Below are 14,571 nucleotides of genomic sequence, written 5' to 3'. Positions count from 1 at the left end.
CCTCATTAACGTTTACACCTTTAACGTGAATTAATTCTTGATTACCCATCAAATTGTTTCTGGATATAATGCTTTAAAATACTTTAAACGTAAATATACTTAAAGTGAAATGTCTTTTAAAGTGAACTCAAATTTCTTAACCTTTGGAAAGATTTTTACTTTTAATGAAGATTTATTTTTGTACTCTAATATGAGTAGAGTTTTCTTTCAACTCATTGGAAAGTGCCTTATTGATGTCAATGCAAAGAAGTATGTTCAATATGGGTGGTTATTTCTCAATATAGTGAATGTGTGGAGCAATTGAATTATTTGATTAGTGTGTGGTCAGCACTTTTTTGTACAAAATGAACTGCAAAGTACGGCAATCATTAATGTTAGAAAAAAAATTTGGAAATTTTGAATGAAATTAATGACCTAGTAAATTTTAAAAAAAAAGACTTAAATAACTCTAAAATACAGAGTTGCCAAAAGGTTATTCAAAATAGGTAGTATAATATTAAAGCAGCTTGGAGTATTAAAAAATATGAACCATACAGAAAATGTATGCTAGTGACAAAGAATAAAGAAATGGAAGAGGCTTTATTTCGATGGTTTAAAGTAGCACCAAAATCTCATTCTTTCTAACTCCATTCTACTCGAGAAGGCAAACTATTTCGCAGCTGCTTCAAGTATAAATGACAACCTATTCTTTAGGATGGCTGAAAAGATTTAAAGATAGGCATGACATAATTAATGATTTGAAGATAAATAATTTCAAAAAGAAACGTTAAATATTTAAACAGTTTATAAATGCAATTTGGTTTGTATTTATTTTTGAACTATTTAATGTAGCATTTTTAAAGAAATAAAAATTATAAGCAGAAAAACAGTAGAAATTTTTTTTTTTTTTATGATTTCTAAATTTTTCCCTATTTTATGTTAAAGAATATGTTTTATAATTTGTCTATAGAACAGTATAAAGAACTATTAAAATAACATAATCAAATTTTATTAATTAACTATAAATTAAAAAAGTTACCTACTAAACATAGATACTTCCAAAAACAAATATTGAATTGTCAATTTCAAATAGTATACTAATTTTTATACTCAAATTATGAGTAAGCAAACTGACTCAAACAATATGATATATAGGTTTTAAAATTCTCAATAAAACTAATACATAAAAAATATTTTTAAAAAAAAGTAAATGTGATAAACTTTAAGCTTTCTGTTACCATATTAAATTAAATTCATTTAAATTTAAGGTATTCTTTTAATACTTATTGTTAAACAACTGTATTAGTTATTTTTTAATTTCCTCCACTGTCCTGACAAAATGCCATTGCCATTTAACATTGATATTTTTGTGGAAAACCATTTCTACATAAACATTTAAAAATTGCTTATTTATGGTTTTTTTTAAATAATGTAAATTCCCATTAGCAATTAAACACAAAATTGTAAAATATGCAAGAAAACTTTTTTTTACTTCTGTTGAATTCACACTGGAAAAATTTATATAAATAATCAAAAACTAGGAGGCTTCGCCCCCTGCTCGCTCGCGCTCGCCAACCCCCGAAACTGCTTTCGCAGTTCATTTCGGATTGCTTCGCAATCTGATGCTCGCTCATTGGATACATTGGTGCATTTCAATATTAATTAGAAATTGCAAACAGTTCGCATATTTTTCTTAATCACACTATTCTAAATTTCAGTTGTTGAGAAAAGTAACTGTTGTAAGTTTTGTTTTAAAGTCTTCAATAATTTTGTGAGAATTTTCTTGATAATTCGGTGATAATTCATCCGATTAGACACATAATGCTCACTATGTGCTCTTGCGCGCCAAAGCCTATCAATTAAAACATATTAGCGTTTTATATAATATAGATTAGCCATATGATGCTCACTACGTGCTCTTGCGCGCCGAATCCTATCAATTAAAAATGAAAGCTGTTGCCAACGCAAGAAAAGAAATATCATCGGTTTTATTGATGCATAGGTACGTATTAGCGTTTTATTTAAAAATTGATTTTGTTTAAAAAACAAAGAAGAATAAACTCGTTTAACAAACCCTGGATCACTCTTAATTATTAAGATTAGCATTTAAGTTTTTTATTATTTAAGTTTATATTAGTAGTAAAATAGTAGATTAGAATAATCACTATGTTATTTAGAATAGAATACTAAACTCAGTGGCACGACAGCCCATAGAGGGCCAAGGCCTACTGTACCCATCTCAGTTTTCTTGACCTTGGGCTATGGAATGCAGGAGCAAATGTTCCGGTTAGGTGGTCAGCGGAACCCTCAGTGTTTAGTTCCCAAGCATGCTTGGTACTCATTTATCGACCCACGGAAGGGATGAAATGCTGGCTCAACCTTGCCCGGCACGGGAGCGCGAAGTGCTACTCACTCCACTCAGCCACCGGGCGTCAGGATAGAATACAGAACTATAAAAAAAATTTAAAACTTAATTTATATTTTTAAATTTTAGCTCATGGTTTGTACAGTAGCTGATTAAAGTCAAATAAAAATGCACAATTTAAGTCTAAGTAATTATTAAGCACAAATTAAGTCAATTTAAGTCTTTTTCTGAAATCAAAATTAAGCTAATTTTACAAAAAAAGATTTAAAATGAAATTATTATTTTTAAGAAAATAGGATCTATTCAAAAAACTTTGTTAACGAAATACAAACTTAATTTAAACTAATATGATATGTCATTTTTTAAATTAGATATTTTATCTAAATAAACAATACATTTTAACCTAAAAATTAGAATCTAAATTTATAAAATTAATTTATTTATTTAGAATTTGTAACATGACCTGTTTTAATGCTCAGTTTGGATATATTTCGTACATCTTAAATTTATTCACTATAGCAAACATGGGTCACTTAAATTTCACATAGTTATATCCTTTGTCTTGAAAAGGCCTTTCTTTCAGAATACTCAACTCTTACTTTAAATTAGTTTAATTTGAAATAGTTACGGGAATACTTTACCTATATATAAATATTTTAATGTAATTTTTTTTAATTTTACGTAAAAAATGTTTTTAAAATATAATTCTTAGGGTAATAATAATTTTTAGAAATATTCCTGTAAAATTTAAAGTTGCAAGTTGATTTGCGTAAAGGAAAGACATTTATAATAATCAAAACAAATTATGGTTATAAGTTTTAAAAAAAGACTGAAAACTATAAATATAATGATCTTGGGTCATGGATAAATAAACATTTTAACTACTGCAGTAACTTTATATTTCTCTGATTCACACCTATAGGTGGGAGATATACTATCCTAAAATTTCGTATATGTGTGGCATCTTTCTAATTGAATAGTCACACAGCTTAGAAAAATTAAATGACTTGGAGCAATAAAATGATAAGCCACATTTTCAAGGCAAGTAAAAGTGATTTTTGACCATAAAAGCTTTTACCTAGTGAAAACTTGTAATATACCTATATAGAAACAAAACTAAGGAACAGTTTGATATAAAAATAAATTTCACCTCTGGGGAAAGTTTAGCTCATGCCTATAGGAATTAATTTATGATTTGAGAACGTGTTTATCTCCAAATAATCTTAAATTGACTAAATTTATCATCCATATTATTATAAATTGTCTAAGCAAGATTATCTTAAAGTAACCATATTATGGATTTAGAAAATAATAATTTAAATCTATTTCTGAAATTTGAACAAACATCAGAAGCTCACCTTTTAAAAGAACAATATATTTTTAAAGCTTATCAATATTCTAATACAGTGATTTCAAAAGTCTTTTACTTAATTGAATAGGTCAAAATGATAGAAACTAACTGAGATGACAGTTTTAGCCAGTAGGATTTTAAAGAAATTGCATCAGCCTTGATTTATTCTAAATCAGGTTATCAAAATTTTTCTCTTTTTTTCAAAGTGATAGCCCAAACTCTAAGAACATACTTGTCCTTTAAAAAAAAATATAAACTTTTAAGCAAATGTATTCATATTTATTTAATTATTCACTAAATAAAATTTGCATGTTTTTTTACATTATTTACATATTTCATTTCAATTTTAACATTCATAATACACATAAAAAGAAATTTAACACTCTTGCATTATTACTGTCATTAGAAATTACTAAATACAAGAGAAGCATTAGTTCCTCCAAATCCAAAAGAATTTGTTAAGGCAATTCTTTTTTCTTTCACCTGATGTGGCCAAGTCTCACAATGATTGCCCGCAACGTTGACAGGCCATTCAGAATCTAAACATTTCAAATTAATATTTGGTGGTATAGATTCAGAATAGCAAGCTAAAATTGTAAATATCGCTTCAACACTGCCTGCAGCACCCAATAAATGTCCAGTAGCTCCTTTGGTGCTAGAAACAGTTAAGATTTCCGAGTGTTCTTTGAATAATTCATGGATGGCTTTGAGTTCAATTGAATCACCTAAAGGAGTTGATGTGGCATGGGCATTGATGTAACCTATCTGTGATGTGTCAATGTTACTGAGTGATAAAGCTTGCCTCATACTGCGGAATGCTCCATTACCTGGTGATGTTATGTGATAAGCATCTCCTGATAATCCATATCCTAATATTTCAGCATAAATCTTGGCACCTCTCTCGATGGCATGATCGAGCGACTCCAGCACGAGTATGCCGGCACCCTCTCCCATAACGAAACCGTCTCTCTCGGAGTCGAAAGGCCTTGATGCCTCTTCTGGCTTAGAGTTGAAATGGGTGGAAAGTGCTCTCATACGACAAAAGCCGGCGATCGATAAAGGACTAATGACAGCTTCTGAACTACCGCAGACCATTACGGATGCATACTTATTTTTTATGAAATTGTATGCATCCCCAATGGCGTGAAGACCAGTGGCACATGCCGTGGACACAGAATGATTAGGACCTTTAAAGCCATATTTAATAGCAATATGCCCAGCTGGCATGTTTGATAATATTCTTGGTACAAAAAATGGAGATATTTTGCTATATCCACTATGATGTAATTTGTTCCCAGTTGTTACAATATCCATTAAATCAACCATACCCGTTCCAACTGCTACTCCTGTTTTCTCTAATGCATCTGTTGAAACAGGACACCATTTGGCATCTTTCAGTGCTTCGTTAGCAGCAATCAAAGCGTAGATTGAAGTCAAAGACATCTTTTTAAAATCTGCATCTTCTAAATGTCTGTCGAGACATCCAGGGTCATTACCCCTTTGCACAAATGCCGCTACTTTGCAAGGAATATCTTTATAATCGTCTCCAAGAAGTGGAACAGTTCCCGTTTTTCCATCTAATAGCCTTTGCCACACATGATGAACTCCAACACCTAAAGGTGAAACTATTCCCAATCCTGTGACAACAACTCTTTGACCACTGAAATAATTAATATAAGTATAAAATATGTTTATTTTTTTTAATAAACATCTTGAAATCTTCGAACTTAATAGTTGGCCGAGCATGCTTTGAAATTTTTTTATTTATTTAGACACATAAAAGAATTTTTCTTCAAGCATTTCTTCTTGAATATCAATTTATCATGTAACGTAATTGAAGATTCAAATTAAATAAACACAATTCGTAATTAATAAACAGATTCTATATTATTTCGAAACAATCACATAAAATTAAATGTATACCGAACTGTTTTGTAATTATTAATCTTTGCAAAAAATACCGCACAGTTTTGTAATTAATAATTAAAAGTTGTAAATAAAATTTTCTTACAAATTAATCTCTAAGATTGAATGAAACATACGTAATTCCGTATTTCTACGAAAGTTATCAGACATGAAACGAACTTTTTTATTTTTGAATTCAATCCAATTTGCACATTGAATTTTTTGTAACTGTTTGAAATTTTCAACTTTCCAGCAGATTTAATCGCTTTAGGGTACCATTACGAAATTTTTGTTTGGAGCAATAAGAAGTTGAAACTAAAACTAGCATTTGTTCGGTAGACCTTTATTGTTTAAACCTAACTTTCAGGAAACAAATAAGGACGTTGCTAAACAGCCGCTGTTAATAATTAAGTAGATAAATCTCATTGGTTGATATTATCATCGATATACTAGTTTCCTGATTTAATAAAAGTTTTAGTGTACTGATAAATAAAAATTTTATTAACTAGTTAAAATGTCCTGACGTGTTTCGAAAATGCTGCTCTTGGCGAAAAAGTACGTGTTGCATTAAACTTGGAGTTCTTATTCATGTCTGATTTAGAAAGACGATAACCGGCAAATCTTGGCGTAAGAATAACCTTTCTTTACCCAATTTTAGATTTGTAGGGTTAACGTAATGAAACGGCGGCTGCCAAGGTATCCCCCTCCATAAAAAGATTCCGTATTTTTCAGTTAATGAAATCATTCTAACCGTAACTAGTAACCATAACAACCATAAGATCAATCCGAATAAATGAACAACAAAAGAAAAGAAATCAGACAAAATCACTATGATATTTTTTCATGCAATCGTGTGAACTGAAGTTTTTAATTATTTTTGATAGAAATCATCTGTTGTTATCCATGAAAACAAGAAACTCTCCGCTCTAGTCATACAACATAATTTACGTTTTTGTTTCATGTTATTGTGTTATGTTATTGCAACCATCCATAAAAATAGATTTGAATAAAAAATATTTTTTTAGTATAGAAATATATGTGGAACATTAATCTTCTTTTAACATAAAAATTGACAACAACCCTCATTAGAAAATGAATAGTATTCGAACTGCTGCTCGCAAAATGACAGCAGTTATGTTTCCTGATATTAAAATCTCTTATACTAAAAACATTTTTTTACAATCAGGTACATATTAATTGCTAAATAAGTATGTATATATTATTAAATATGCAGGCATATATAATTATTAAGGAACAGTAACAATAAAATTTTAAAATTATTCATTTCGGGGAATTGTAAAAAACCTAATTTCATAGTATACCTAACACACTTATATTGGTGTATTAGGTACCAATTACTACGGTGATATAATTGGGTAAACTCGCACTTAAGTGCAGAAATAATGAATACTTTTCTTTACCTTGTTCACTTGTGCTGCTTTCAATTTCTGTTCTTCAATGCTTTAGATGTACCTGGTGACTTACTCAATACGTTAAGGCATGAATGATTCATTAAAATGTTCTGATTGCCTTTTGAAATATGAGTTTATTTTTAAATAAACACAATTGGTTATAAGTTAGTAATTTTATTAAGATGGAGGATAGTTGAGTAGTAAAGTAAAACTTATTAAAAGTTATACTATACATATGCGCAATCCAGTGGCTAAAATAATAAACATTGAATTGGAAAATCACTCAGAAAATATCTATTTCACAACAGCTTTCCTTAATCTTACAATTCAATTAAAGCTTAGCTGTGATGGCTCAGGTGATAGAGCTCTCCTCTTTCAATGAGGTGAACCGGGTTCAAATCCCAGCCATGACTGGTCAATTTCAATTCTGCACCCGACTTGCAGTGACCACAGTGCTGACGTAAAAATCCTTAGTGGTTGATGGATCATGGGTTAGAATCCCCTTGCCATCAGACTAACTATGAGAAGTTTTGTGAATTTCCTCTCCATGTAACGCAAGTGCGGGGTAGTTTTATCCAAAAGCCTGTCACAAAGGCAAAATTCTCCCAATACTTGATCCAGGAGTTCCCTTGTCTTCCGGATTGGATACAAGGTTACTGAGTTAAACATTGGTACTCGTAAACCCAAAATTGGGTTGACCGTTCAACGTCGGTTATAAAATAAAATTCAATTAAAGTTTAGGTAGTAATTTTTAATGCATTTCTAAAGTTTAAAAACTTTGGTTTAAGAAGTGGTTCTGTGAGAAAGTCTAATCATGTTTTTAGATTTTCAATATTTAATCTTAATTATATTATCATATTGTAACTTTCTTAAACAATGCTACTTTATATTGATATGTTTTATACGTGATTATATATCTATGTTATGATATGTTTATTGAGTGTCAGTTTTACCAGTTACAGAATGCAAGATTTGTTATCCTCATTAAGTTTTATGGGTATTATTTGCTTTTGTCTAAGATCTGCAAGTAAATGTAGTAACCACTACAATGTCCTTGGGTTGCTACAATGTATTCTATAGTGGAGTGTACTATAGAGTTCTGTATCTAAGAAAAAGTGGTCTCCAGGGAAGAACATGTTTCCACTGATTGAAGGTCTTGTTGTTTGCCTGGTCTACATCTGAATAGCATGTCAGAATCAGTGGACTATATGCACTGATGAGTGTGAGGTACAAGTTCTTGGTTGAATGAAAGTATGCTATTAATTTCAGAACTGTCCAATATTTTTCTGTTGGTGCTTTGCTCTTTCTAAGTCTATTTACGGGCATGGAGTTGTCAGGTTTGTGATGGTAGCTATATAGAGTAAAAAGTCTATAGATTTTCTGTACTTGGTGTTATCACTTAATAGTACAGCTGTATCATCTTTCTTTAGGTATGATGTATCTATAGGAGTGTTAGTTGGTTCAGCATTTTTTATACCAAATATTTCAGTCAGTTCTTCAATTTTAGCTATTATAATTGAGCTTAAGATCACTATTTCTGTTTTGATTCATGTTCATTCCGAGAAAAATCTTTACATCACCCAGGTTTTTGATTTCACATTTTTCTTGAAGAATATTTCTAACTTTGTTGATTTCTTTGTGCGAAATGAAGATATTATGCAGCTAGGGAATCATCTAAATTTGTTTACTGTTACTTCTTTTCATAAACAAACCACAGTCGGCTAAGCTTTGCAGCAATTCCTTTTTCCACCATAGATTTGCCTTTTTGGCGTTCCATTCTTTAGATGTTTGCTTCAAGCCATATAATTAAATTTACCAACTTTGTCTTAATGTCTGAGTTTAATTAATCATTCTAGTGGATGCATCTATAGATCTTCTTTAATATTTCAATGCAAAAAAAAGCTTTTTTTATATCAACATGTTGGACATGCATATTTTTATAAGCTTCCATTGCTGGAAAAAAGTTTTACTGTGGTATATTTCTTTAGTGAGGTGAATGTCTAATCATAGCATCTGTATTTTTGGCTGTATCCCTTAGCGACTCGTCTAGCTTTGTATCTTTCTATTTGACTTATATTGGTTTAATTTAACTTTAAATGTCCCTTTTGGAAAATCAATTGAATCCCAAGTGTTATTATTATTTTTTTTTTAGAGAGTGGCTCTTTTCTTTAATAGCTTTGGTCCATTTTTTCTTTTCTTCAGGATCAAAATTCTCAAGCTCTTTGAAACAAGTGGGTTCCATCTTTACACCATCTGTGAGACATACCACCATTCAGATAGTTTTTCTTTGTTAATTCTGTTTGATCTTCTTAATTGTTGAGTGTTTGCTTTACTTATTTTGCTTGTAGCTTTATGATTTACTTCTTGTTCTTTGTCGGCAATTTCTTTTACTTCATTATCAAATATGTTGTCATGTCAAATAGATATGATTAGTATTTCATCTGACTTATTAGAATCTTCAATAAATGAACAGTTCTGCTTATAATAATGTTTGTATCTCAAATATATATAGGATATCCTTTTCTTCTTTGATCATAGCCCACGAATATTCCTTCAACTGCTTTTTCATCCAATATACCCCTTTTACTTTAATGAATGTGGACAAAGGCTTTCACCCAAATGCTCCAATATTTGAAAGATTAAGTTTGTGGTCTGTCCAAAGTTCATAAAGAGTTTTTAATGTTGCTTTGGTTGATTTTGGAGATAGTTAGCTGTAATCATCCTTTCTGCTCGAAATCTTTGTGGTAAGTTAGCAATGGATAAAATACATCCCGTCCTTTTGACCAAGCTTTTAGTTTTCCTCTGATACTCCGTTTTTAAGGGCTTGAAAATGTAACAGTTTATTGGTGTTTTGAATAAAGAAATTCAAGCATGTTATTTTTAATGCAATGAGCATAATTTTTTACTTGATGACTACAATCTATATTAAAATCATCATTAAGACTGTTTTCCACTAATTGTTTTACAGCTCCACTATTTCTATGACCAAATCTTTTATGTCGTTAAGTTATACAAGTATTATTGTTGCATTTATTGTCAGAATGAATAAGAAATTAGAATATAAATTTAATAATTAAATTTTTAGTTAATAAAAACAATTGGACACATTTTTTTAGTGATGTATGCTATATATTTATTCTAAATAGTTTAACATTATATTTATTTCAACATTTTACTTACAAACTTTTTTGTTACAAAAGTGTTTCATAGTTTTCCATACAATCTCACAAAGAGTTTAGGTTAGCTTTTAAAAGTATTTTACATATTCAGCTTTTAAAAGTACAGTCATAACCTTAGTATTATAGGCAAGGGTCTACAAAAATGCAAAGTTTTGAGCTAACAGGATAAATTTTTGTAAGAGCTAGTATCTTATGAAATAGTATCTTATAAGTGTAACAGCTTTTATTTATTTTTTATTTTACTAAAATGGCTGCCTATGATATTTTAGGAAATGTGACGGCAGGGTTTGTTAACCCCTGATTATAATCATAAAAAAGTAATAAACATAAGTATTAATCTAGTAAGTCTTTAAAGTTCCTGATGAAGATTTGTAATAAACTGATGGTAATAATAAAGGAACTTACAATAATCAGTTCAATGTAGAACAAATAACGGAGCAAAACAAACATGTTCAGTGTAGAATTTCTAATAGTGTATAATATGTAACAGTATAAAATATGTAGTAGTGCAGAACATGTTCAGTGTAGTACATGTAAATTATTCTAACGAGTAGAGATGGGTTCTTATCTGATGTTTTGTCTTTTAAAAGTTACCTATGGCGTCATGAAATTAATGAAGAAATTTATAGTATCAGGTTTTAAAATAAGTTTAATATTTGTAATCTCTAAAACTTTTAGAAAATACAAATGAACTTATATTTAGATAATTTTACCTCTGGATGGAAGCACCATTTAAAAAACTGTTTCTGGTGTAAGTATAACTAACTATGTTGCATAATATTTTACCACTTTTCTGTATTCGTTTGCAAGGGACCTTTTTTATGGGTTTGCTTTTCCCACTGTGGAAAAAACTTTCTATACCTGCTTTATCAATTTATAAAACAATTTAATACTGACAAAAGAGAACAATCAAATTACTATTAATTGATACAAAATCTGTATACATTAGTATTTGCCCTTTGTGAAAAAGTTTTACACCCTAAGAATAAAATAAGTAACTAAAAATATGAAAAAAGATACAAAAAGGGCACTAAATTTTATTAGAAAGCTCTTTTCTTAATATTCTTGTTTCTTTGGAGTTATTCAATCCATTTCTTTTAGTTTTGACCTTATAAAGGAATATTTAAAAATGATAAATGTGTATTTATTACAGAGGAAATATTGTCAAGTTTGCCTCTACAGATGTGCCTGCATTATAACTGTACCTATTCCACATTTTGGATGTTAACTCGTGTAGGATGTCTTTTTTACAAGGTTCTTATTTTTCTTTTAAATTTTAATGTTCACATTGCTACCAAACATGCAGATCTTTATTAAGTTTCTTGTATTAAATGATCTGTTATAGACTAAAGGAATGAAACATTTTCAATTACAAGACAACTGTTAATACATAACTGTTAAAACACTGATAGTTAAAACTGTTTTCATTTAATATACTGTCGTTTTTTTAAGTATCCTATGTTTAATAGAAACTATATTTTAAAAATGCTATTGAAAATTTAATTAATTATAATTCATGATTATTATAGATAATATATTATAATAATAATATAATCCATAATAATTATAGTTTATAATCAGCAGCTGTCTCCATTTCATAGTAAAGTTTTACGTAATCATTCTATATCTAAACAGCCAATCCAAATTTCTTTTAGAAAATTTTTTAATATTTATTTTAATAAAAAATAAAAATGTTTTTATTTTTATAGGAGCACAATAAAGTTCCTTTAACTATATCTTTTAAAAAAAATATTTGTATGACAGAAAATTAATCTATTCTTATCTTAATATACATTAATGTTATAATATCCGGCCAGGTAAAAGATTTCAATTTTCACCAGCTACCTGGACTCCATACATCTCTAATCTAGTGTTTCCTAACTTTCTTAATAATCTGCTTGATAACCTGCAAAGAATTTATTATCTGTTTAATTATTGATTATATATCTGTTTTTTTTTCTTCCAATTTCTAGTAAAAAAATTTATTTTATTGCAGTTTGCTTATCATACCCAACTTTATAAGGTTTTGATTTCAATTGTAATAACTCTCATGACAGTTGTAGAAATTTTGAGGCTATATCTCGGAATTGTTGGAAATCTAAAAGAAAAGGTAAAATTTAATGTTTGTTTATATTTTCTAATATTGTATTTTGTAACAGTCATTAAATTCTAAAGCTTTAAAATCTTATTTCTGAATGAGTGCACCTGTTAAAATATCAAAAAGTGAAAATAAAATCATTAAGTTCCACCCTTATTGCAAATGAAAAATTCCATCTATGAGTAATTCCACTATTTACAGTTGTCATTTTAGGCAATTTTAAAAGCACATAATTTAGTTCAAAAAAATTCGAAGGTCTAATAAATTTTGTGAAAATAAGTCTTGGTGTCATTTACACCTATGCTCCAATTTTTAAGGCATTAAATGTTTGTTTTTTTAATAAAACAGTAGCTGTTGCGGATATAACATAGTTCCATTCATAATACCTAGCCTTGAATATCTTAAATTTATGAAAGCTTCAAAAAATTGGAGTAAGTTTAAAAGACACCAAGACTTAATTTCATAATTTTTTATTAGAACCGAGCTATATGCTTTTAATGTATGCAAATTTGACATAAATGGTGAAATTGTGTATTCCAATGTAAGGGAGGAATCTAAAATGTTTTCTTGTTTCTAAAAGTTAACTTGGTATGCAAAAAGTTTTGGATCATTGATAAATATTCCATATTGTCATAGGATTAATAAGAAGTAGTTTACGAAGTTATAAGAAGTCATAAGTTTTCAAAGTTATAACAAGTGAATGTTACCGTCTATGGCTGATAGCCAAAGTGTACCGAAAAAAATACCTGTTGAGTCAACATGAAGGGCATCAATGAGATAACTTTATATAAAGAATCTCAAAATTATATATACTGCTTCCTCATTTTTAAACCTAGATTTAACTATTTAAAATGACAATTGTATTTAAATTAATGTTGAATAAACATATATTTTGTGAAATAATTAGCTTTTCCAGAATGATATGAATTATGATAGGCACTTTTGCAAAATTATTTGTTATTATAAAATGAAACATTTGTTTTCTTCCTAAGAAGTTGATTTTGCTAATGTGTTTTTGTCTGTTTTTCAGTAAATACATCTTTATTATCAGTGAATGATATTAAAAAAAAAAAAATCTTTTCAGGTTCCAGAATTGGCAGGTTTTTGGATGCTCACTTTGTTTTTGCAGCTTCCTCTACAGCTATTATACACATTCAGCACATATTTTCAAACATTAACCATTGAAAGAGCTACAGATTCCATTTTGATTTTATTTCTTATTTTAGAAGTAGCTATTGGCTATTTTACTGTCAAAGCAATAACTAGTCAGCAGGCACTAAAATTTAAATTTATTCTTATGAAAGATCAAACAGCAAGTCAAGAAACATTTTTAAGTTTGTGATCTCTCCTTAATATATCGCTTATAAGTAAAAAGCTTCAAAATTTTTAAATTTAAAAATTTAGTATATTTTAATTTTAGTTCATTAATTAGAATATAATGGCACTGTTTCTTGTAAAAAGTCAAATATTTTTCTTTTGACTTATAATTGGTCAAATGAATCAAAATAAGTCATCAGTAAAATTAAAATTGCTGAATATTTTAAATTTTAAGAAAAACATTAATTTATCAAAGATTAAGTACAAAATGGTAGAAAAGCTGTCAAAACATGGTCTTTCAGACAGAAGTTTCTTCATTATATTGATTGTGCAAGCAAAAAATTTTGTTTTTAACAATGAGGAACAAGTTGTTATACTATTACCATAACTCACTAGGATTGAAATGTTCTCCAATTTAGTAATTAGATAAAAAGTACTTTGAAAGTTATTTTTTAAAGCTCAGTACAAAATTCTTATGAATGTGATATGAACTAATAGTGGCTTTATATGAACTAAATGAAAATTTAAGAAATTATTTTTGTTGCTTTAAAAAGGATTTTTTTTTTGTGTATATTTTTTTGACTAATTCTTAATAAAATATAGAAGTTTTTATTTCAAAAATGTATTATTAGTGAAAATAAATATTTTCGTATTCAACTTGTGCATATATAACATTAGATATGACATGATTACTTGAGATATATCATTGAAAAAAGCGATACATGTTTTAATTAAAACTCACTATCCTTATAGCTTATAGAAATTAGGTATATACAGAAAACTCTATATTAACCATAAAATTGGATGAACAATCCATCTACAAGATGGAACAATGTAATTTGATTGTAGTTTCATTCAAAGAGAAATCTGTAAAAATATTTAAATACTTAGTAATTAACTAGCTTGGTTGCTCTTATAAATTCCCTGCTTCTCACTTCTTTATTTGAAAAATTCGGTAGAATAAC

At 28.7% G+C, this 14,571-nt stretch overlaps 2 protein-coding genes across 2 annotated transcripts; one reads left to right on the top strand and one right to left on the bottom strand.

The window, feature by feature from the left end:
- Positions 1-3,952: 3,952 nt before the first annotated feature.
- Positions 3,953-5,965, bottom strand: LOC107450491 (3-oxoacyl-[acyl-carrier-protein] synthase, mitochondrial). The gene is made up of 2 exons (XM_043044444.2): positions 5,707-5,965; positions 3,953-5,355 (listed from the first exon to the last, which is right to left on the bottom strand). The coding sequence occupies exons 1-2, from the start codon at positions 5,769-5,771 to the stop codon at positions 4,098-4,100; spliced, it is 1,323 nt and encodes a 440-aa protein (XP_042900378.1). The 5' UTR covers positions 5,772-5,965; the 3' UTR covers positions 3,953-4,097.
- A 383-nt stretch (positions 5,966-6,348) lies between these two features.
- On the top strand, positions 6,349-14,263 carry LOC107450468 (transmembrane protein 17). Its single transcript, XM_016066269.3, has 4 exons — positions 6,349-6,786; positions 11,345-11,445; positions 12,188-12,301; positions 13,374-14,263. The coding sequence occupies exons 1-4, from the start codon at positions 6,693-6,695 to the stop codon at positions 13,629-13,631; spliced, it is 567 nt and encodes a 188-aa protein (XP_015921755.1). The 5' UTR covers positions 6,349-6,692; the 3' UTR covers positions 13,632-14,263.
- Positions 14,264-14,571: the final 308 nt, after the last annotated feature.

This window comes from Parasteatoda tepidariorum, chromosome 5 (assembly GCF_043381705.1).
Source record: "Parasteatoda tepidariorum isolate YZ-2023 chromosome 5, CAS_Ptep_4.0, whole genome shotgun sequence".
Lineage (NCBI taxonomy): Eukaryota > Metazoa > Arthropoda > Arachnida > Araneae > Theridiidae > Parasteatoda > Parasteatoda tepidariorum.
Note: the sequence above shows the minus strand (reverse complement) of the source record. Positions and strands in the feature narration are given on the sequence as shown.